The sequence below is a fragment of the Strix aluco genome, chromosome 2 (assembly GCF_031877795.1).
Source record: "Strix aluco isolate bStrAlu1 chromosome 2, bStrAlu1.hap1, whole genome shotgun sequence".
Classification (NCBI taxonomy): Eukaryota; Metazoa; Chordata; class Aves; order Strigiformes; family Strigidae; genus Strix; species Strix aluco.
Window position 1 is genome coordinate 25744790 of NC_133932.1, and position 22987 is coordinate 25767776.

The 22987-nt window shown below is 40.7% G+C and overlaps 1 protein-coding gene across 9 annotated transcripts in view; it reads right to left on the bottom strand.

Annotated features, from left to right (window-relative positions):
• The window catches only part of ROBO2 (roundabout guidance receptor 2), a 474209-nt gene extending 460539 nt beyond the window's left edge, over window positions 1–13670 (bottom strand). For all 9 annotated transcript variants that reach the window (XM_074813504.1, XM_074813479.1, XM_074813487.1 and 6 more), the window contains exon 1: window positions 13014–13670. In XM_074813504.1, the coding sequence (XP_074669605.1) occupies window positions 13014–13068 (55 nt within the window). In that variant the 5' untranslated portion in view covers window positions 13069–13670. The remainder of the gene's footprint in view (window positions 1–13013) is intronic.
• Between the last annotated feature and the right edge of the window lie 9317 nt (window positions 13671–22987).

Below are 22987 nucleotides of genomic sequence, written 5' to 3' on the forward strand. Positions count from 1 at the left end.
AGCCAGCCTTCATTTGAAGATGAAATAACGTAGTTTTCATGGTTACAGACTTCTTTCTCAAGCTGCTGACTACATTGTTACTACTGAATGTTGTGCATCATTATCCTGGCTTCCCACTAGTTGTCTAGCAGAGCACAGATGAAGCTTCTTGCATCTGTTAACCTCCTGATTATAGCTTTATGTTTAGCTTTAAGTCAATCTCTTAAGGTTTGTGTAATTATAAAAAAAAAAAAAAAGAAAAAACCCAACACAACAAAACTTCCTTCCCTGCATTAGCCTCCCACATTGCCAAACACTCCAAAACCAAAACTGTGGCACCACTGATGGTGATGACAAAATCCCCAGCATCTTCTGCTGAGTTAGGATTTCATATACATTACAAGTCATACCCACTACAAAAAAATAATGTTTGTTCTTCAATACAACTAAGATCAACTGTGAAGTAGGGAAAAAAACCACAAACAAAAAAAGCCCAAACCAAAATGACTTTCACCCAGAAAGTATTTCACCCAGCTTACCTAGTAAGTTAAGAGAGTTCTCTTACAAGATCTAGTGTATAATATATATTGCATTATGTATAATATTGTATACATATATCATCTATAGATTATATACACATAACAGAAATTAAGTCTTCAAAACATATAAATGATTTCAACAGTAGTATCAGCACAATAATTTCCTTGAATGCTGTTACTATTCAGTTTATGCCTACCTAGTATCTTTTGCCTTTTAATGTTAGTTGTCTGTTTATAACTTTGCAGAACATTAAATATCTAAGATGATTTTTTTAAAGTTGATTGCCCATCTATGTATTGATATTTTATAAATGGATAAACTTAACAAATCACTTATAAATCTACTTATCTGTAATTGTCTCTAGACTGAAGAAGAGGATTCTCCATGACAGAGTGGAGACATGTGCTTCAAAACTAAAAGTTAGACTTGAGACATGGTTAAATGTTCAGAAAAGTACCTCTTTCCAACTTCACACAAGATTTGGCTTACATCTGCAAACTCTTTTTTTTTTTAAATTTACTCAGGGCTCTTGTTAGGGCTGGCAGAAGATTCTGCCTCCACAGAACATTAGCTATGCACACAGAATTCACCAAGTAATCCTGACAAAGAACAAAGTTTCTTATCATCGTTCCTCCATCACCAACACTGCCTTCCCCCCAACTTTTCCTGTTATTTCAGTAGTTTCATTCTTCATATTCAAGTAACGTCGTTAGAAAACAGCAACCTAAACCAACCAGAGAAGAATGAGATGAACAGAAAACAGCTGGAAAAGAAGCTAAATCAACTGACAAGGAAACAAGATACAAGAAAGTCTTCAACTATGAAATATAAGGAGGCAAACCACATGAATGAAACATGGAACCTGGACACAAGTAGCAGACAAACAACACAGGGAATGAAAATCTGTAAACACAAGAGCGTATTTTTCTCTGTGGCCTAGAATAAATCTAGAAGCTTCAACTCCAGTGATTTCTGTGTTGTAAGCTAAAGCACTTCTCATTTTTTTGGCCTATGCAGAGGAAATCATTCTAGAATTACAAATGCAAAGCATCAACAGTGAGGACATCTTTCATTATAGCAAAAATCTAGGAAATAGATTTAACAGGAGGAGAGAAAGAAAGAATAAGAAATGGCCATAGATTTGTTCCGTATCATATGACAGGAAAGGCGTATATAAACTTGCCTTCATTCCTTACTTCTCCACTTCAATACTGTAGCTATAGCTGGTCCTTACTTGAATAGATGTATACTATTTAATCTGAAAGAAGTTTATTCTACAAATGAATTGGGCTCTGAGGGACATATGAGTTTGCTGAAGAAATCATACTTCATTTGGCATGTTAAGTTGAATGAAGAGAGAAATGCAAGAACAGGAAGGACAGACAGCTGAATGTCACTACCGAACAATAGGTTTCCTTCAATTTCAGAGAGGTCCAGGTCCAGAGCTACCACTTCTTTCCTGACTCCTTCCTTAGCATATTTTGATTCCCATAAACACATAGCTGAGGACAGAGGGAAAAGGTGGGGAAGGACAGGCATAACTCAATGTTTCACCACACCAGCGACTGCTCTGCCCTAGCCCCTGTCCTAAATCCAGCAGTGCTGAATCACCCCCCTACCTTTTTTCTCTTCATAATGCAGTGTGGCGGGACTACTGAGTAACAGGAAGGAAAATTGTTACTAGAGGACAGATTCATGGTCTGTGATTCTACCATTCTCATCCTTCTGGAGCTCAAAAGTTGCCTGGCTTTAAATGCCAGGTAAAGAGATGCAGCAGCAACATCAGTTGAAGTTAGCCCTTCCTCCCTCACCATTAACACTAGCACACCTCTCCCACCACCATCTGTGTTCTTAGAGACCAGATGTCATTCTCCCTTCTGCCATGGAGTCCCTGAGTGGTAGTGGGCACATCCTTTATATTAACATATTAACAGTTAATCTGATTTTGCTAACCGATATCCACATGCAGTGATAAAAATGTGTCTGTTTTCCCAGGCAGTTCTCAGCAGGAAGAAGGACAACAGCACTTTTGGGCTAACACTGAAGAATGACTAAGGCAACATCTGCTGTAATTTATGAGGGAAAATCCTTGGTCTCAGCACTTGCAGTTTTCATGGAAGTAACTGAAAACCCAGTTGCACTGTAGATAGTATTTAAATTACTCCTAAAGTCTGTGTGGATCAGGAAGAAGAAGGAAAAAAAAAGCCACACACACATTTCCACTCCCACCAGACTGTAACATAGAGCCAGCTCCTCGTAATTTAACTTCCAACTCTTCCATCTTCATCTTTCCCTGGGGGAAAATTTAGTCCTGACCTAAACAGACACAAATTCCATTAAATTACACTGGGACTGAATCCAGTACTGCCAGGTCACCCAATACCCTCAGAAATATGGGTGAAACCTATTTTGTTCAAATGAGAATAACAAATCGGTACAAGTTGCTGCACTATTTTTCCAATTACATCATCATTGAATTTTTCTATTATCTGCATGTTGCTAAATTGAGTCAACAAGATATTCTAAATTGGTAATGAGACCCTTAGCCATTCACCACTTATTTCTGTTAAGGAATGATACAGAGGCCCACTCTGTTCACAGGCAGTCATCTGTTTCTACAGCACAAATCGCAGCTCTCTGCAGTCACATGTTCTATTTCCTCATTCACAGGACTCATACACATGACCTCTTCAGCAATCTTTCTTGAGAGATATAATCATTGTTTTAAGACTGGTCTTAAGGCTAGGTTTCATTAGGCACTTAAGGAAAGAACATATTGTCTATGCATACATTGTGCAATCAATTTCAAGTGAAATCTGCCATAACGCTCATGCTTTTGATAGTCTATTAATATAGACAATATTGTCTAATCATTTACACCTGTTATAATATCTATCTACATAAAACCATTTTTAACTGCAAAGGTTTAAAAGTAGCCAATGACATTTGGTTAAGCACACTTTTAGATCATTACAGGAGATGATAGTCAAGTGATTCTTGTCACGGTACACAGTTAATTCAAAAAGTATGATTTAGAGAGTGAATAAAGGGTTTCACAAACTGGACCAAAAGCAGCACGATTATTAACAATTGTTTCTTATTTTAACAAATGTATGCAACATTACTATTTGAATGCTGCAGACACGCTTCAAGAATACTGCATTCATTGAAGTTTGAAGACCATTGGTAAACAACTTCAGCATCATGCATTAAAACTGGCAGGACCACTATGAAGACTTTCTGTGTACTTTCCAGTCCTAGCAAAAAACAGAAGGTATGAATCATCCAGTTTTAACAGCAGCTGACTGAAGCTATTCATTGAGTTTGGCATTGCTACCACTGTGGACCCATGAATAAGTCTCAAAGTCTCCCCCTCCTTTTTTTGTTCCTCTGAGTGGACTCTTAACAGCACAATTTTTTTCACTCTCTGAATGGCTTTGAGAGATCAGCTGAAAAGAAACACCATTAGTAAAAACAAAAGTTTTCAAAGGAAAAGTGGCAACAAAGTGGACGTATTAGAGACAACTTGTGATTCATGGCCTATACTGTGCTTTGCCCCTCTCTTTACCTCAATACACTCTTCGGTTTTACTTCTGGATAAGAGCAGGGCAGACTACTGCACTTCTCCTAGCAACCAAAAATCACTTAGGGAAAAAAGGCATGTTGTCTGATGAAAGGGAGAACAGAGAAATTTGGGGTCATACAAAGCCAGACATATGTTCTTTTGCATTTCATCCTAAATTGAGCAGTTGTCAAAAATGATTCAGTAAATAATAATAAACAGTTCTGGTTTACACTGTTTCATATTTTGTTAAATATCTGATTGTCTACTTGTCACATATTTCATTTTGTTTTAAATTCAGTTTTTTAACAGTTTCTACTACTGTTTACAGTTTTGCCTTCAAGGACATAAATCCTATTCCTTACACTTTCTAAAGTTATTTTCTTTCATTATAAGTGTGTATAGATATAATTATACCTGCATATAGATAAAAACTTTTTTTTTTCAAAATCTAGATGTACACACACAAAGAACTATTCTTAAAGGTTTAAACACAACAGTACTAAAAGACAATTTTATCATAGGATCCTCCTATTCCAAATGCTTGGTTTCTACCTCACAGGACTTGATCTTGTAGAACAAACTGTCTGGTCTCATTAGGTAAACATCACATTGCACAATTTAAGACAATGAATCTAATTCATGCAGAAGAAAAAAAAACACAGAAGTTTATAATTCAGGCATATATCTGAATAGACACATCACACTGACTAGCTTAAAATCAAAGCATTGTATTTTAAAATCCAGTTTGGTAACAGAACAGGTGTAATAGATCAAGAGTAAAATGTAGCCTGCAGTATTTCTGATAGTTAATTTTTTCCACTGGAAGTCCTTTGTTTAATAGCTGCTGTGTTGATGTAAACCAACTATTTTAGTTAGCCTACTGAATTTCTCTTACATATCATAAAAACATATACACAAAAAGCCCAGCCAATCTATCACAGCACTTCTGCAGTGTATCAAGTTAAAGCCAGCAAAGACCTTCTTAGTTCACTGCATCAAATTACAATTTAGTGTTTTCTTGCAGCCACTCCAAATAAATCTGGACTCAAGCAATTTAACAGAAAGGTTTATTCACTTCATGGATAAGTGATGTACAAATGACATAGCAATGATAAAAGCCTAAATATACTGTGTATAAAACAACCCTGAAGATATTAGGCATCAGCACTATCATGTTAAGCATGACAACAGTGTTTTGCTCCCCTCTTTGCTCCCTATGCTGCCTAACGCAGCCACATGCTCTGTAGCCCCACTCCTCTGCTAGTCTCTCTCTCCCCTCATTCTCTGCTTCAAAATGGAGTAGTCCTTTAATCCATCAAGTCATGGACCTGGAATCAGGCTACTATGCCACACCTTCTCCCAGCTTACAGTGTCACTTCTCTCTCCAGAAAACTGTCAGAGCAGGGCAGTGTTACTGTACATGCAGGACCAATAAGCATCTCCAGGTCTTGAAAGTGACATAATGCATTAAGGACTAGACTTCATCTCTGGAAAGTGAGAAAGAGGAAGCACCCACAGATCCTTTTCCTGCAGCCTCCACCATGAAGTGAAAATCCCAAAGAGAAGATCAAGTTGAATAGGGAAAGGAAATCCAGGTGAAGAAAACACATGTTTTCCAACGAGCTCCTAGTCCAACAGCACTGCTATGCTATTTGAATTTTTCATAATACTTATAGGAAAGAAATTATCGTCCATCCTTTAGTTACATAGTTCTCTTTAGGACACAACATAAACTGTTAAAATTGACCACCCGTTTTGCCAGGATGAAGCCATCTGGGCTACAAGACATGGACTTTGAAAACTGTACAGAATGACAGCTTGAGAACCCATGGTTATAGGGCTCATGCAGCATTAAGATACTTCTCATAACTCCTTAACTCTTGACATTTTCACAGCAGTAAAAAAGTACCTCTGGTACCCTGGCATGAACAGTCCTTCCATTCACTATGAATGAGAAACAAGTTGACTGATGTTAGTTACTTGATGTTTTAGTTTTAAAAGGTTAAATTTTTTCCACTCAGTTTCTCTTGCAACCAATGGCAAGTGATTAGTAGAAGTGAACTACAGTTTACCGTGTTTTACAACTTGCTGCTGGCCCTTTATTCTTTACATATTTGTCCAATGTGCATTTATAACAAGGATATTACAGATACTTTTCTCACCTTGGCACACTACACTACATAGGCAATGCATAAATACGAACTAAAAGACCATATGCCGCAACAGACATTGTGGCATAATCATCTAGGTAAACTCTAATGAGTAAGACCATACTTCAACTCCTGGCATCGCCACTCATCCTACCAGTTCATTGCCATATATAAGACCTAATAAGCTGTTCTCCCAATTAATCTGAGAAAAAAGTGATGAGAGAAAGTAAAGGTAAATTATAACAAAGCATAAAATAATACAATGGCAGGCCACTGTCTTTCACTATAGTCAGACTGAAGAACTCTGTTGGAACTGACAAGAAGAGTAATTCTGCAAGCAAATATCACATATCATTAAGGTTGCTCCAAACCAGGCTTGGAATGGTGTCTTATGCTATAAGCACCTGAAAACAATGAGGAATGAATTTGAAGATGCTTTGTGTTCTTCCAGTCATCATTCACATAGCTAGGTAGAGCTGAATGAGTATCTCCACAACCAGGACAAATAATAGTGTAAAGTTTGCAATAGAACCTGGATGAACACAATCTGAACGGCTTCCAAAACATACCCCTGGAATTACTAGAAGATCAGTGGCCTTCAGTTATCAGCAAGCCAAAGATGAATTGTTTCCTGCTAGAAATATCAAGACAAATGAGTAACTTTATCATTAGGCAAAACGAAGTTCTGTGGTTTTTACTGACATGGTTTTGCAGTGCAACTAAGTTCAAAGAGAAATTAAGCACAGGGAAGGATGTTTGCAAATCTATCTAGAACATAACCAGAAAGTTAGCTCAAAATCCAGTTAAACAGATGTGTTAACTCAGATCTGCAGATAACCATTATTTAGTGAGTTTACAAACAATTTGCTTAGCCAAAAAAAAAATAGCTGGGGGAGAATAGTAAAGACTGCAAGTTCAACACATATGCACAAGCTACTTCTGCCAAAACATTGTTTAAATTAACATCTTCACATTTGTCCATAATATGAAGATGAATCTCAATTTGGCCTGGCCACTAGAGCACAGCAGTGCAATATAGGTATCAGCAGGTTATTACGTGGGTACTACTGGTTAGTTTGTCTATTGTTGTTCATGTATTTGTTGATGAAGGTTATTATTTTAATAAAATTAAGAGCACATCTTGGATCTCTTCCATGGCAGCAAAGTAAGATAAGCTGCAGAGATGGAATTAAAAAGCCATTTCTTACTTCATGAACTTTTGGCTTGAAAAAATATTAAGAATGGGTATCATTACATCCACAACCCCGCACAAGAAGCGGCTTTACTCTGCACTAGTAAAGAAAGCACTATAGGAACAAGTAAGGAGTCAGCAGGGCTGAAGCATCAACACACACTTGTACCCTCTAGTATTTGGACGCTATCTCCATGGAAAAATGTAGCAACAAGCCAACTTCACCTTGTAACAAGATTACAATACATGAATTAAGATGCAAGCCCTTACTTATGGTAAGTCAACAATATTCCATCACCTGCTTTCAAGGTCTTTCACACAAAGGACTCAATAGCAAAATTGTTAGATTTCAGGGGTGCAGAATCAGGTTCTAAATTAACGGGGTCTTGATAATTATCCACTCTAACAATAACAAGTATTAACCACAGGTGATTAACAGTTATTCTGTTAAGGAAAGGGTTTGAGGTGAGGACAACACTGACAATCTTATTTCTGGATACGTAACTTCAAGGGCTGGAGGGTCACAGTTTGCACTGTATAGCAGAAGCCAGGTGTGAGAGTATAAATGGTGCGACTAAAATCTGCCTCCACAAATCTTTATTTCTGCAATTATTTTGCATTCACAGATCTCATAACTAACAGTCCACATGACTAGTCCTGCATAAAAGGTATCATCAACATTCTCTCTGAAGTAGTGATTTAAGATCAGATTCTGTGCCCGTCTATTTACCAAAATTTAAAGGTTGGTTTTTTTTTAATATACAGGGCATATGCACTATAAAAACATAAGTGCAAGAAAGACCGGGTAACAATAAACGTTTGTAAAAATGCAGCAGTTACATATATGATATATCTGTTCAGTCAGAACGAAAAAAACAGCATATTTATTTGACGAGAGCGAAAACTTGGTTTCTTCTGCACACGAAATAGAGATTTCTATAGAAATGTAGAAAAGACCACCAGTAACCTAGCCTCTTGGCAAGAAACTGCATCAATATGATTAGCAAGTATCCTCCACAAGGTTGGTATGAGAGGTGGTGAGCCAGATGGCAGCCACAGGAAGAGCAACCTCTGCCATGCCAGCTGAGATAACAGATAAAACCTGACAGCAGTGTTCCTCTTAGGTGGCTGAAACAAATGTACAGAACCTGTTAGCAATCTATTTAGCTGGGATCAATATTTGAATAGCAATTCAAGGGTAGCAAATGGCTAAAAAGCCATTGCATACTCTTTAGTGATTTCCACTAAATGGTTCAGCAGCGGACAGAGCATGTCTTGAATTTAGTGCTGTGAGCCTACATAGCATTGCTGTAGAAAAGCACCTCCTGGAGACAGAGTTGACTGGACAGACTAGCCAAAGCCTCCATTTCCTCTCACTGAATTTTTTGGCACATCTCCTTGATGCTTTTTATGCATCCTTAAAAATGGATTTAAACCCTTTGTCTGCTTCTAAGGTTACATACCTTTAGCCTGCATTGCTAAAACTTATTTTCCTTGAGCAGTATCAATCTTACCATTCTGGAAAGTTCCTAATGGAAGAATTATTGTAGTAAGTGCAACTCAAGGAAAAGTTTAAACCCCCCTATTCTAACTTTTCTGAAAGAATTGTGGGATATCAGACCTTTTGCAGCATACCAAATTAGCAAAGGAACAAAACAAATTATTTGGATTATCACATTACTTTTCAAGCATACCCATCTCTGATAGTGCAATGACAAGACTTCCTCATTGCCTTTTGCACATAAATATATGTTATTGCAATAACAATTTACCAGACAGGAAGTAAAGAAAGCAAAATATTAAGACTAATTCAGCAAAATGTTTCATTACGGGCATAAATTCATCCCTACTTAGCAAAGTTTTAAAGCATATGATTAACTTGGAACATGTTTAAATTCTTATTATCTTCAGCGAGATTCCGGATAAGAGACGGAAGCACGCACTTAAATGCTCTGCGGAATTGGGTTCTATGGAAGAACACGCTAAAGGAAACAAAACCGCAAACTCTCCACTTCAGAATTTTACTCTTAATGCATTAAAATGCACACATTCCACAGAAGCAAAGGTTATCCATCAACAGCAAAACTCAGATGAGAGATCAAGACCCTGTCAGCTCAAATACTCACTGGAAGAATATACTCTAGTTTTATATGTAACCCATGTTCTCTGATAGGCAACGGAGACCTGCACAGGGCCACAGATGTGTAGATCACTGGCGTGAAGAAATAAAAGTAATTAGAAAAATAAAAGGAAAAGAAAGATAGAATGCTTGAGCCACGCCACCATTTCAGATGCATACTTTTCATTAATAAAATAACTTATTTTTGAAATATACTAATACAGAGATAAAATGTTGCTTTTACGGAATTATTCTCATATATCTTTAACACCATCACACATTCAAGAGCATTGCACTTGCAGTTTTCGAGGGACAATGGCTAAAAGCCAGCCCTGTCATAAAAGGCTGTAATTTTCATTGAAAGCTCTACGAGTCCTACCAGGGCAGAGTTTGACAGACTAAAACTAGTGTCTGTGGTAACATCCACACACACCTGTGTTCACAGCAGTTATGACCTCTTCTGTTAATATTCATTCTTTCAAGCTTTACTAATGATTGGAAGAAAGATAACAAAAAACACATAACAGTAAAAGAAAAATCAATTGAACACTATAAAAAAACCCCATGTAATCAGCTGTTTTAACTCCAATAGCTAGTGTTTTATGGTCCAGACTTCATCTAATGGGGTGTTTTGTTGTTTGGAGGGGTTTTTGTGTGTTTGCTTTTTTGTTTGTTTTTTCAAGAACAGTAACCAAGATTGATAGCTAAAGAAAAAGAGATGTACAGTTATTCCCTGAACAGACTGCAAGAATATGGGCAGGGCTACAGGAAAATCATAAGCACAATAATAAAATTTTTTTTAAAAAAAATGTGTATGTATGTATTGCATGCTTTCTTCCATTTTCACTGAGCTTTGCAATTTTCAGGTGTCATAAAAACATGGACAGAGAAAATAACTTTAGAAGAAAAAATTAGCATTTTCATCTACACCATTATGCACTGTGTAATACCACTTTTGAATCACTAAACAAAACTAACATCACGGGGAAAAGGATGGCTAACATGCCTCAAATGCTACAGTCTCTCTCTGTCTGGACCTGATGCCAAGACAACAACAACAAAAAAAAAACCTAAATCCAACAATAAAAAACCCTCAAAACCAGAAATGCACTAAGAGGTAACTTTCAAACACAGAAAAGAAACCAAGGACCTATTAAACAAGTGGTCTGTTGGGTTTTGCCTTTTTTCTTAAACTAAAGCATTACAAGTAGTGCTAATTTGATCTACACCTTTCAAAATCAACTGGTGGCATATGTCACCCTAAGGTGTAATAGTAATTACTATGCTTCTGAAGTGACAAAAGTACTTAGTGCCAAGCTTGCATGCCAGTATTTCTTCAAAGCTACCTGTTAGTCATTTTGACAATAACAGCTTATCTCTACTTGGTCTTGCTGTGCTATCCAAAAGGCTATTTATTTATTTATTTGAGTTGTTAACATAGGCAAACTTGACAGCCTCTGCAACATCTTCTCACAAAAGGGGAGGATCAGACCTATTCTGGGCAGTTTCCTGGCATTTTTTTCTAATGGTCCACTTCTAAATTAGCTATGTGTTTCACCTGCCCCCCCACCCTCATCCTATAAGGCTAAACCAGAACAAAGGTTCTACTGGTGTTCCCCATGACAAAACTAGAATAAATTACATCTTGCTCCTGTCGTTCCAGCAAGCTGGTTAATTGCATTTGTTTCATGTATCTCCAAACAGCCTGGTACATTAATTATATTCTGTAACACCAAGCTCCTCTGATTCACTCTGTCACTTCCACTGAGCGCTTTAATTGTGTTCCTTCTAGCTACATATAATTTTAAACACTTACTAATAATTACATATCTACAGCCTGATGTTTTCAGTTTGTATACAAAGGTATCTTCGATACTGGTGGTCTTAAGGATCAAAATATGCTACCATAGGAAAAATAAACAGAAAACAAAATCCCCACAAAACTATGACCATGCTGATAGACGCAAACGTTTCATTAAACCCTTTCACAGTTAAAACTTCCTACTGTTTAGCATGTGCATACATTGTGCAGAAATTTTCTTATCAGTAGACCAAACTGAATGTTAAACTGCATAGCGTATTATGCAATCAATGTAAAACTGTACTTGAATGTCTCCCTCTTCTTGTCTATTTTGCCTCCTTTCTTGCTAGGAGGTGGAGGAAGATGAGAGGAGGGGGAGAAATACCCAAAGCAGCCTGTGACTGCAAACAATAAAGCTAGAGTCCTTGCTTCAGGATTGATACAGTAAATCCTGGAATCAGCTTCCAGGAACGAAGTTTGCTCTAACAGGCAAAACCAGCCAGGGTCCCAGACATTAAATTCACCTGAAGTCTAAAAGACTGTTCAGAAATGCAAATACTCCATACCAGGAGGACTGAGAGCATTTGGCCCCAGCACACACTCCCACAGAACTGTATGGTGTTACAGATTCTCGCTTCCTCGTTGTGTGCTCAGACTACTGTAATGCATCCAACGGCTGTACTGCAGCACAGCGCCGACCCCTACTTTGAAAGGCAATTTACCCTTGAGCTGAAGTTCTCGCCCTACTAAAGGGCACTTCCCCAAGATGCTAATTTATGGTTCCCCATCCATTGCTGAAACTTGAAAACCGCAAGAAGTGTTGCAGAGCGGACCCAACGGGGAGTGCGGGGAGAAAAGAAAAAAAAAAAAAACAAAAACCACCAACACAAAACCAAACCAAACCCAACCCACCACCCTTTCCCCAGACGTTGCTAAGCTTCATGACAACACCCTCCGGAAAGCCCGTCCCGAGGGGCTGAGGGGAAGGCGATGGGAAGACCCTCCGGCCCCACCCTCGAGGGGAGCCCCACGCCGGCGGGGCGCCCGCGCCGCACCTGCCCGCACCCGCGGGGGGGTGGAGGTGAAGGGGGGGTTGTGCCTCGCTGCCCGCTGCGCTGCCCGCTGCCCCGCGCACCCACCCTGCCTGCCTGCCTGCCTGCCGCTCACCAGCGCCAAAGGCGGCGTTTAGGGACTCTGGAAACGCGCCAGTTCGCCTCACCTGGAGCCGAGGCAGAGCTAACCTATTTATTTCATCAGCTGGCTCTCCCGGTGGAAAGTTTAACAATAGAAGGAGGCAAAGTAATATCTGCTACATCAGCTCTCTGCCTTTTCTTTCTCCTTCCCGCTTCCCTCCCCCCCCTCCCGAAATAAAAGATTTAGCACGGTAGTTTTTACTCTTTCCTCGCTACCTCAAGCTGACATTCTTTCATTCATAAGCTGTTTTTCCATTAAGTTAGCAGACGGGAAGGACTGCTTATTGGAAACATGTATTCTCCCTCTTCCTCCTCCCCCCCTTCCCGCCCCCGAAATACCATTTTTATACCAGAAACAAACTTAAGGCTCTGTAATGTTAAAGCTTATAATGCCGTCCATGTGCTGTCCCAAATCAGATTCAGATGAAGGGGATTTCTGCACAGAAATGGCACATCTAAAATAAGCGAACTTACCATAGACTTGAAAAAATGCAAATCCAAAGAGCAGGAGTGGCGTCAGCAGACCCATTTTGACATATTAAAAGCAATCCCGATCGCTTGCGAGACCAATTCCACTGAGATCCAAGAAAAAAAGTATCCAAAGCCAGTAAGAGGTAGGTCCAAAAGTTTTCAGTTTCCTAGCAGCTACTTAAAGTGGAAAGGGAAATCTTGAAATCAAAAGCTGCAGATGGAAAGGTCTTGAATGTGACACTTTTAGATCCATACAGATTAGAGCAGCGAGAGAGCTCCGAAGGCTTCTGCTTTGCACACACGCTCCTTCCTAAATTCCCACCAATCCAGCCCAAGCAGAGGAATTATTCAAGTGTGTCTAAGACTCTGTTTAGGATCCATAGCAATCCAAAAGCAAGCTCTTTCTTCGGAAGACAAGGAGAGGCTCTGAGAAAGGACCTGATTCCTAGAAAGTGCTCCACAAACTTCCCGGCACTTTGCAGGAAAATCATTGGCTTGGTTTGGCGATTTTGCTTTCCTCTCGCCCTCCCCCTACCCTTTTCTCTCTCTTTCTCTACCAAATCAGTTCAAGCTGCAGAGTTTCTCACTTAACTTCCATAATAGGAACGCCTAGGCAATGTGCGACAGGAGGGGAACGGCTTTCTCAGCATGCCCTCACAATAAAACCCTGTCCCCTACACCTCCCTCCTCACTGAAAACCAGAGCGGAAACTGCTCGAGGGCAGCAACTCCGGCGCGGTGCCGCTGCGGGCGGGAGCGGCGGCGGGCTGCTGCCGTGCGGCGGCGGCGGGGGTGCGTGCGGCCCGGGGGGCGGGAGCGCGGGCGGCCCGGGCGGCGGGGGCCTCCCGCCGCCGCAGCTCTCCCGGGCGGCCGCGGCAGCCCGGCGTCCGCCGCTCCGCTGCGCTCCCCGCCGCTCCGCTCTCCTCCTCTCTCCCCTCCCGCCGCCTCCGCCTCCTGCCGCCGCGGACACACCGGCTGGCAAGGAGAGGGAGGAGAATGAGCGCGGCTCCCGAGGCTGCCTGGGGAAGGGAGGCTGCGGGGTGTGGACTAAACCACTGCGCTCCACACCCACGCGTCCCTCTCCGCCCGGGGTAGGGAGATGGGGACGGCGATGTCAGGCCACAGCCACAGGACTGGAAACCAGGCTTGCTGCAGGCAGTGCCCCCCACCCCCCCCCGCCCGCCTCTCCTCTACAGTTGGGTATAGGTAGAATTTACATGATTGCTCCTCACCGCTTCCCATTTAACGGGCAGCTAATTTTTCGGTAAGTGATTTCATGGAACTGTTCTCTAATTATTCATTCCCTCTCCGCACATACACAGACACTCGGGAGTGAGACCCTTGAAAGGGTCTTCCCCAGAGATTTTTCTGCCGATCCGCTCTGTGGAAAAGGAAGGAAAGGTGGCAAATAAATAAAATGGATCACGCGTGACCTACAAGGTCTGTAGGACTGGCAGGCTCGCTCAGCCGAAACCGGGAACGAGCAGCCTCCCGCGCCCTGCCCTGCCCTCCCCCAGGCCCCGCGGCTGCGGCGCAACTCCCGGCAGCGGGAAAGTTTCGCGGACCCGACCGCGATCCTCGGAGGGGGCGGTGGGGGAGGAAGGGAGGGAGGGAAGGGGCCGCGTCCCCCCCAAGGAACAAGGGAGAACAGCCCCTCTCCCCTACACGCACGCCAGAGGCTGTCAAACGCCGGAATAAACCCCAAATCACCACAGGAAAAAAAAAAAAAAAAAAAAAAAAAAAAAGAGCCAGGAACACGAAGGAAGGAGCAACGTGAACAAAAACGGACTTCAAAAGTGGCCGGCGCCGGAAGAGGGCAGGGGGTGACCGGGCAGAGACGCAGCGGGAGCGGGGCGGCCGCTGAGGGGCCAGCGGCGGCCCCAGGGGACGGTGAGCCCGGCCGCCGCCGCGCGCCCTCCCCGCGGCCAGCCCGCGCGCCGCACCGTGAAGCTCGAGCGCCCCCTACTGGCAGGCGGCGGGCAGCGGCCGCCACCTCGTGCCCGGCGTTGCCTTTTGTTGCGGCCGAGCCCTCGGCGCGCGGCGGGGCGGGGCGGGGCGGGGCGGCCCCGCGGGGCTGGCTCGTGCGCGGAGGGGGAATGGCGCGAATGGCGGGAACTGAGGAGCGGCCAGGGGCCGCCGAGCTGCTTCGGCAGGCGGTAAGGGTGTTCTCCGCCAGAGAAGCCGAAACGGGTCGCGTTATACCTCGCGTTTTGAAGGGAACCTGTTCGGATGCGTTGGCAGCGTGTTTAGCTCGCTTGTATTTTTAGTTTCCGGAGGGACACTGAAGCAGAGGATCGTTGTGACCCAGTGATGCTAGGTTAAAATTAACTGGTGAATAAAAACCTGTGAGGAGTCACGCTTTGATGCGCGAGAGTGAGCAGGGCGATTAAAACAGAAAGGACTTACCTTCTTAAGTGTTAACCGACTCATCCCAAGGATTTTTCTCTCATCAGGTCTCTTTTTTGACTTTTTACATTGCATAGACTAGAGATTGATTCTTTTAATAAGTTCCTCACGTCAAGGATCTGAACTGTATTTCTGCGAAACGTGCCCTGCCCAAACGTACTCAAATAAATGGTCTGCAAGTTCTCTCTTACTTAATTCTTGTGTGTAATTACTGACAAATATTTTACCGCCACCTAACGTGTCAGTGTGATGTGTTTGTAGTTTTTTTAAGTGTCTGAGAAGATTATTGCTATTCCATACAAAGCCAGATGACAACTCCAAAGCCTCTTTATGCAAATCAGGGAACGATGTCCTTCTATACTCACAATATGCCCTGCAGATAAATATATATTAATACATCTAAAGACTACCTTGTGAAGAAGTCTGTAATTAAGGCTAATTAGGGTAAGGTGATCAAAATGGTATTCTTTGTCAGCGTGCTTGTGAATTGGCAAAACCAGAAAACCATATATCACCTACCTGATGGCAGTATGTGTAACAAGACATGAAATATTAAAGAATATTTCCCTTTGTAGTGGACATCTCAAGGACACAGTCTTACTGAAAATGCTGACGTGTTTATTACAAACTTTTAAATTGGAAATAGCTATACACTGTACAGTTCTTTTTCAGCTTTTCAAATAAATTTAAGATAAATTTAATAATAGCTGATGTGGACCAGAACACTTTGTAGATATACACAGTCTTCAAAACCCTTTGGTATAGAGGTACCTGTAAAAGCATATAATGACTCATATAAACATTCTCAGTAAAATCACGGGGTTATTCATTATACCTGCTACTGTTTTATTCATTCACTTCCACAGAACAGTGCTTTTCAACTATTAAACACTTTGCAAAACTTTGAAAAGTTTCAGTCAAATTTAATCAAGTATTTTCAAGCATAAATTTTGCCCATATGTACAACAGTGCTTTGAGAAGAGTTAACAGTCCTACAAAATGGCTAGCAGAGTCTGCGAGCACTGGAAACTGGCTTTTGTATTGGTGCTCTTTGCCCAAATTCAGAAAACACGACTAAGTTTGGCTAGTATACAAATGAACCAAAAAAAAGGTCAAAAACACCCCAAAATAAAAGATCATTCAGAGATCTGCTGGAGCATTACAGTAGAGGTTCACATGTGTTATGTTTTACAAGCACAGGACATGTCACAGATCAGAAACACCGGCCTATGAACAGAGTTTGCTTGGAACAGTGTTTGCTTCCATTACAAGGTGCAGTCCAGATACTAGAATGAAAAAACATATGCTTGTCTCTCTGGTCTTTCAGTAACCTTCTATGAACAGAGGACAGCAGCCCTGCGGAGAAGGACTTGGGAGTAGTAGTGGATGGAAAACTGACTATGAGCCAGCAATGTGTGCTGGCAGCCCAGAAAGCCACCCGTGTGCTGGGCTTCATCAAGAGAAGCGTGGCCAGCAGGTTAAGGGAGGGGATTCTCCTCCTCTCCTCCGCTCTCCTGAGACCCCACCTGGAGTATTGTGTCCAGCTCTGGGGCCCCCAACATAAGAAGGACATGGACCTGCTCGAGTGGGTCCAGAGGAGGGTCACGAAGATGATCAGGGGGCTGGAGCACCTCCCTTATGAGGACAGGCTGAGAGAGTTGGGGTTGTTCAGCCTGGAGAAGGCTCTGGGGAGACCTTGCAGTGGCCTTCCCTAAGGGGGCCTACAGGAAAGGTGGGGAGGGACTGGTTATCAAGAAGTGTAGTGATAGGACAAGGAGTAACGGTTTTTAACTGAAAGAGGACAGATTTAGATTAGCTATAAGGAAGAAATTCTTTACTGTGAGGCTGGTGAGGCACCGCAACAGGTTTCTCAGAGAAGCTGTGGCTGCTCCCTCCCTGACAGTGTTCAAGGCCAGGTTGGACAGTCTTTAGCAGCTTGGTCTAGTGGAAGGTGCCCCTGCCCATGGCAAGAGGGTTGGACCTAGGTGATCTTTAAGGTCCCTTCCAACCCAAACCATTCTATGATTCTATGAGCATGGCCAGCAAAACAGATATTCTTTGCTTGAATAGCAAAGTCTATACAGAGGAACTGAACATGCCAACTATATGGTCAGCTTTGAGCAATATGCCACCTGATGAAATACTTGTGTGAGCAGGATGAGGAAGACATGTCAGTATCAGTGCACATAAAGCTTCAGTTCAAACAGTATTGTTACGGTGGGACTTTAGAACAGGCAAATGGCACAGTAAGATTGCCCTGATTCATATTAAGGTCAGTCATCCAGTGAGGCAGGACTAATTTGGTAAAACAGCAGTAAGATCAGACATATGTCAGTGGTACAAGCTGGTTTACATTCATAGGTACCTGTACAAGAACCATGTACAAGTACATGGTTTCATTGCTTCCCTAGTCTGATGTTGCATATCTTTAATTCCTAGACTTATATATCTGCATTAAAATATATATTTAGTATGTGAAAGATCAGATCCAGTGTTTAAAGTATGAGTGTTCTAAGACTAGTCCCCTTTTCAGGTGAGCTCTACCATTCACAGCATTTTTCTTCTAAACCAACATTACCATTTCTGGTGTTACAAATGTATATAATATACTTTATTTCCTGGTTGCCATAAAAACCTCTTTTTATCTTCTCAAAGAGGACAGGTTGAGTAGAGTTGGATCATATAGAATTTATTCTGTATACTAGAGCTACTCATCCAGGGAATTGCTGAAAGTGACAGAGATCTTTAATATCCAAAAATATACATGTGGTGTCATGGCCATATAATTTAAATGTAGGCAACCAATTTAAGTTAGGAGGCTGGTCTTTTTAGACTCTAGAGTAGAGCAAAAGGCAGATCCAGAGGATAATTCAGAACATGGAATGTTAGCCTCAGAAACACAAAAACAAAAAGGAAAGAAATGCCACAGTGAGCATGGACTTTCCCAGAGGACATGCTCTTGTCTTCCTCTGTGCTATTGTGTTACAGGTCATTGGGCTCTGATGTCATCTAAGTATTGAATACATGATGAGAGAACGGAATTTATAGGTTTTAATCCTTATAAATGCTGAAACATGATTATTATTACTGATGCAATCAATAGGATCTTCCACGGGAAGACTGGACACTGAGAGGTAAACTCAGTCCAGGAAAAGAAGACATGTTGCTAGAAGCAGTGTAAGCACTGTGGCTACAGGTTTCACAAAGGCCCTTGAAAATTAGTTTTTCTGCTGCTCCTGGCTACCACAATTTCGAGAAATCTACTTTCCTAGAACCACTCTTGTGGATTAAAAAAAAAAAAAAAAAAAAAAAGGATTGGTGCCTGAAGCATGTGTTTCTTTCTCTGTCTCACAGGTGTCACACTGTGCTTGCAGCACAGTCACCTTCTGCTTCAACACTAAAAATTCCTGAGTTGTGGCATCTGACTTCAGAGTGTTCCTATGGAAATACCAATCAAGCAACACTAAGAACCCTATTTTGAAATGTCCTTACATTGCTAGACTGTGTTAGTATGTCTGCACTATTTTTAATTACTAGTACAGCTACAGTGCTTACCACAGTTGTAAGAGTGATGTATCCTGTTAGTAAGAGAAATATTTGGTAAATTAAATTATTGCAAGTTTTTTGATACACATCATATGGTCAATTTAGGTTTTGCATCCACAGCTCATTAAATGTGCAGAAACTGGTAACAGAAAGATGGTACGGTTTCTTGACAATTTTTAAACCAGCCTCACCTAAAATAAATTCTGCTTGATTCTTTTATGTTTAACTGAGATTCAGAGTAAGCAACAATCACAAATATTAATATGATAGATATGTTACAATGTAAAGATTTTGTAGATCCTACTTTTCATTTGTGTTATGGATGTACTTTTACCACCCATAAAAAAAGATACAGTGTTCTTTCACACTTTGCAGCTTGGTCAAAAAATTCAAGAAAGCAGAGAAATCATTCTTAGTTAAAAAAGAATTTGAAAATGGATTATACATAAAACCAGGGTCAGATTTCTCCTTTCTGGAGGCAGAAGGGGGAGGTGAAAGGAAGCTTCTGGTTGTGGCATTCACAAGAGAATTTCTAAGTTTACTACTGTATGAAACAATAGGTCTGTGTTTTCCTGCTGAGTAAAAGATGGCAGCACACCATCCTTTGAGATAGCTGGAGCTGGCATTGCAAAAAGCAACAGCATCTTTATACTAAAGGTGTAAGAATAGCACATATTAGAAATACATCTGTGACTTACTGTAGTAGTGGCTGAATCTCAAAACCTGTAGTATGAAGATGACAGTGCCCATCACAATTATAAGCACTAAAGTGGTTTCAAAACTGCTGGGATTCATATAGACTTGTATAGATTTGCATAGAGCAGGTGGAACTGGGCTCATTTCGTAGGTGCACAGGGATGGGACAAGAGGCAATGGTCACCAGTTGCAATGTGGGAGGGTTCTAGTTAGATGTCAAGAAAGTTTTTTACCATGAGGGCAGTCAAACAGGTGCTCAAGGGGGGGGTGTGGCATCGCTGTCGCTGGAGATATTCAAACTTAATTGGACAATGTCCTAGACATTGAAGGTGAATGTGCTTTGAGTTGGACTAGATGATCTCCAGAGGTCTCTTCTGACCAAAATTTTTCTAAGGTTCCATGATTCTATGACTGGCAATACCGGCAAAGTTCTGAGCATGTAAGTGTACCTTGTTTGCCTCTGAACACCAAGGTTTCTTAGTAGAGAATTATGTACTGAAGTGTTGGGTAGTACTCACTTCTGTTACAAAATTACATAAAACTGCACACACAAGGTAAATAAAAGAATTGCTTGATCTTCCTCAAATTTAAGCCATTCCTGTTGCAATACTAGGAGCCTTTGTTGAGTGGCTCTTCTGTAGACCGAACAGTGAATATTACAGGAATAGAAGAGCGGATCAGAAACGCTCCCCTTTGCAACTGCAGTATCTAAAATTAATAGCCTTTCTACCAAGTGCAGTAAGCTGCATATCAAGCTTATGGCTGTCTCCACGCTGTAGGCTATAGCATGAGTTCATTATTTGCAACAGGACACACTGCATCCTTTCCAGTCTTTCCACAGACTATGTCTAGCTAGCCTTCTCCATGTCAGGAATTTCCTCTTATATACACTAATATTTTCATCATATTGGTGTGTCTGTACCTCTCCCATTTGTAAGGGTTCTGAGTGTTCCTGTCTACTACATCAGGAACGTTTATGACCTCTCTTCTATCCAGGACTCTGTGTAAGTTATGCAGTATGTAAAGTTAATGAAGGAGAAGTTAATTACTTAATAAGATGAAGGCACCAATTATGGAATAAGGTGCTAACCTACAGAAATAAAGACATCAAAGACATATTCTATCAATTAAAAATAAAATAAGACCCCAAGAGTAATTTTGTTTACTCCTTCGATAATATAGTCCTCTATCCAGACATTTTTCTTAAACATTAACAAACATGCACTCTGCCCTAATTTACATACAAGAAAATCAAACCATTCCTTAAGTGACAAGTTAAGCTTAATTTCAAAAGACAGTTTAGGCTTCCAGAGGGCATAAGGTAGTCATTGTATCATTCAAAAAAAGAACGAGCATTTAAAGTGAAGAACTGGAAGAGGATAAAATCTTACCCCACCTGTATGAGAGATGCAAAGGTGAAGTTCTCACTAGAAAAATGTATTTCATCATAGTGAGATCAGACTGATACATATGAAAGTGTGTAGTTACTGCACCCTGACTTCCAAGGATCAGAAAATCAAGCTATACAGCAACACAACATTTATAACTGTACACAGCGATACACAAATAAGTTTTAAGCTGAACACCATATTCCTACATAATTATATTATAAATAACATGTTATGCTCTCTTATTAAATGACATATGTCACATTTTCCATAACAAGTGCATATTGACAGCCAGCTACATTAGCCAACAATATTTACACTTTAATTAGAGCTTTTAAAATGGAAATATGTAACTATGTATGTACATAAGTTGTTAACGGGGCAGAAATGCATACAAGGAGATCCATATGTAAACGTCCATTATGTAGATACCCATTTGTAGGTGGGCAAATATTCTTTACAATAGGAACTGTTTAATTTAATAATGTAGGAAACAAGATTTATTATGTCATTAACAAGTCAATTCACTTGAAAATTCTAATAGACACATAAAGTATTGGTTTTCGATCTTAAACAGCTTTTGAATTTAGCTGGATTTTATAGTTACTGTTTTGTAGAAGAAGAGGCAAGGCTTGCTGAGTTCCCTTTGTTATCTCTGGCCTCCAAAGTGTCAACGGCACGGATAGGTTACTGCTTAGCATGATTTCTGCTGTACTACAGTCCTCAGTTGTAATCATATATTAGTCAAACCAAGGACCTGTTGTGGTACCACAGAGCTTCTGATTTATGAAGATGTCAGCTCCTGAGAATCTGGTCCATCACTATGGTGGCAACCCTAACAGCATTAGGGGCTCTTGCATGTTTCTACCAGTGGGTTGTAATGTTCCCATCAGGCTATGATTCTTTTTTGCAATATGGTGCTGTCAACACTGTTCTCATCAGTTATACATATCAGTGGATTATTAACAATATTTGTCAGACTTCTATATTAGTTTTGTCCCAGAACAGCTTTGCCTCACCTCAGCAATGGAATTACATTTTGCATTGTCTCAAGAAAAGCTTTTAAATTAGAATTGATGTTTCAGTCATATGATTTTTCATTGCTGATGTAATTTAGTTTTCTATCTAAATTTTTATATGAGTATATGACTTATTTTTTTAAAAAGTGATCCTGTTAAAGGCAGCTGAAGCACAGAGAGTTCCCATGGCAGAATTTGGGCTAACACCTCTCCCATGCATGGCAGACTAAAAGAGTGGTCAAGACTAACATAAATTTCAAAAGTAAATAGAAAAGAAACATAAAAAGGAAAAACTGAAACCTCAGAGCAAGACTTCTCCTTAAAAAGTATACAATTAACTAAAATGACACATAAATAAATACAACTGTATTTATACAACCAAGTACCCTGTATAATCACTAGAGGAACTATTGTATTTTGAATATTTTGCAGTTAAAGCTATTAGAGGACTTAATTGCTTAAATTGTATACAAAATCACCAAACTTTTACCAGGAAAATGTGGGAATGTTTTTGCTCTATGCTGCATATCTTATTATACCAGGAGCAGCTGTACCAGTAGATGGTCTCTTTAAAACCAATAAAACTGTGCAAGCAAAGGGGCCAGCTCAGAACGCAGAAACAGAAGCCAATGACTCATTTTAATGTCTGTCTCTGAACTGAAACACAAAATAGCAATTACCTCAAAGCTGCTTACTGCCACAGCTAGGAAGCCTCTTTCACATTTAAAGCACTCTACCCACACACAACAGAAAATATTTTTTTTTCTTTTCATTGTACAGCTTGCAGTATTGTGGCTGATGGTGGAATTTAGCATGTTTCAATCTAAGTCATCAGTTCAGATCTTGCCCATGCTGATGGTGACCAAAAGTTATTACTTGATTCCCAGCTTAAATTATTTTGGAGTCAGCTTTTTGTAGACAAG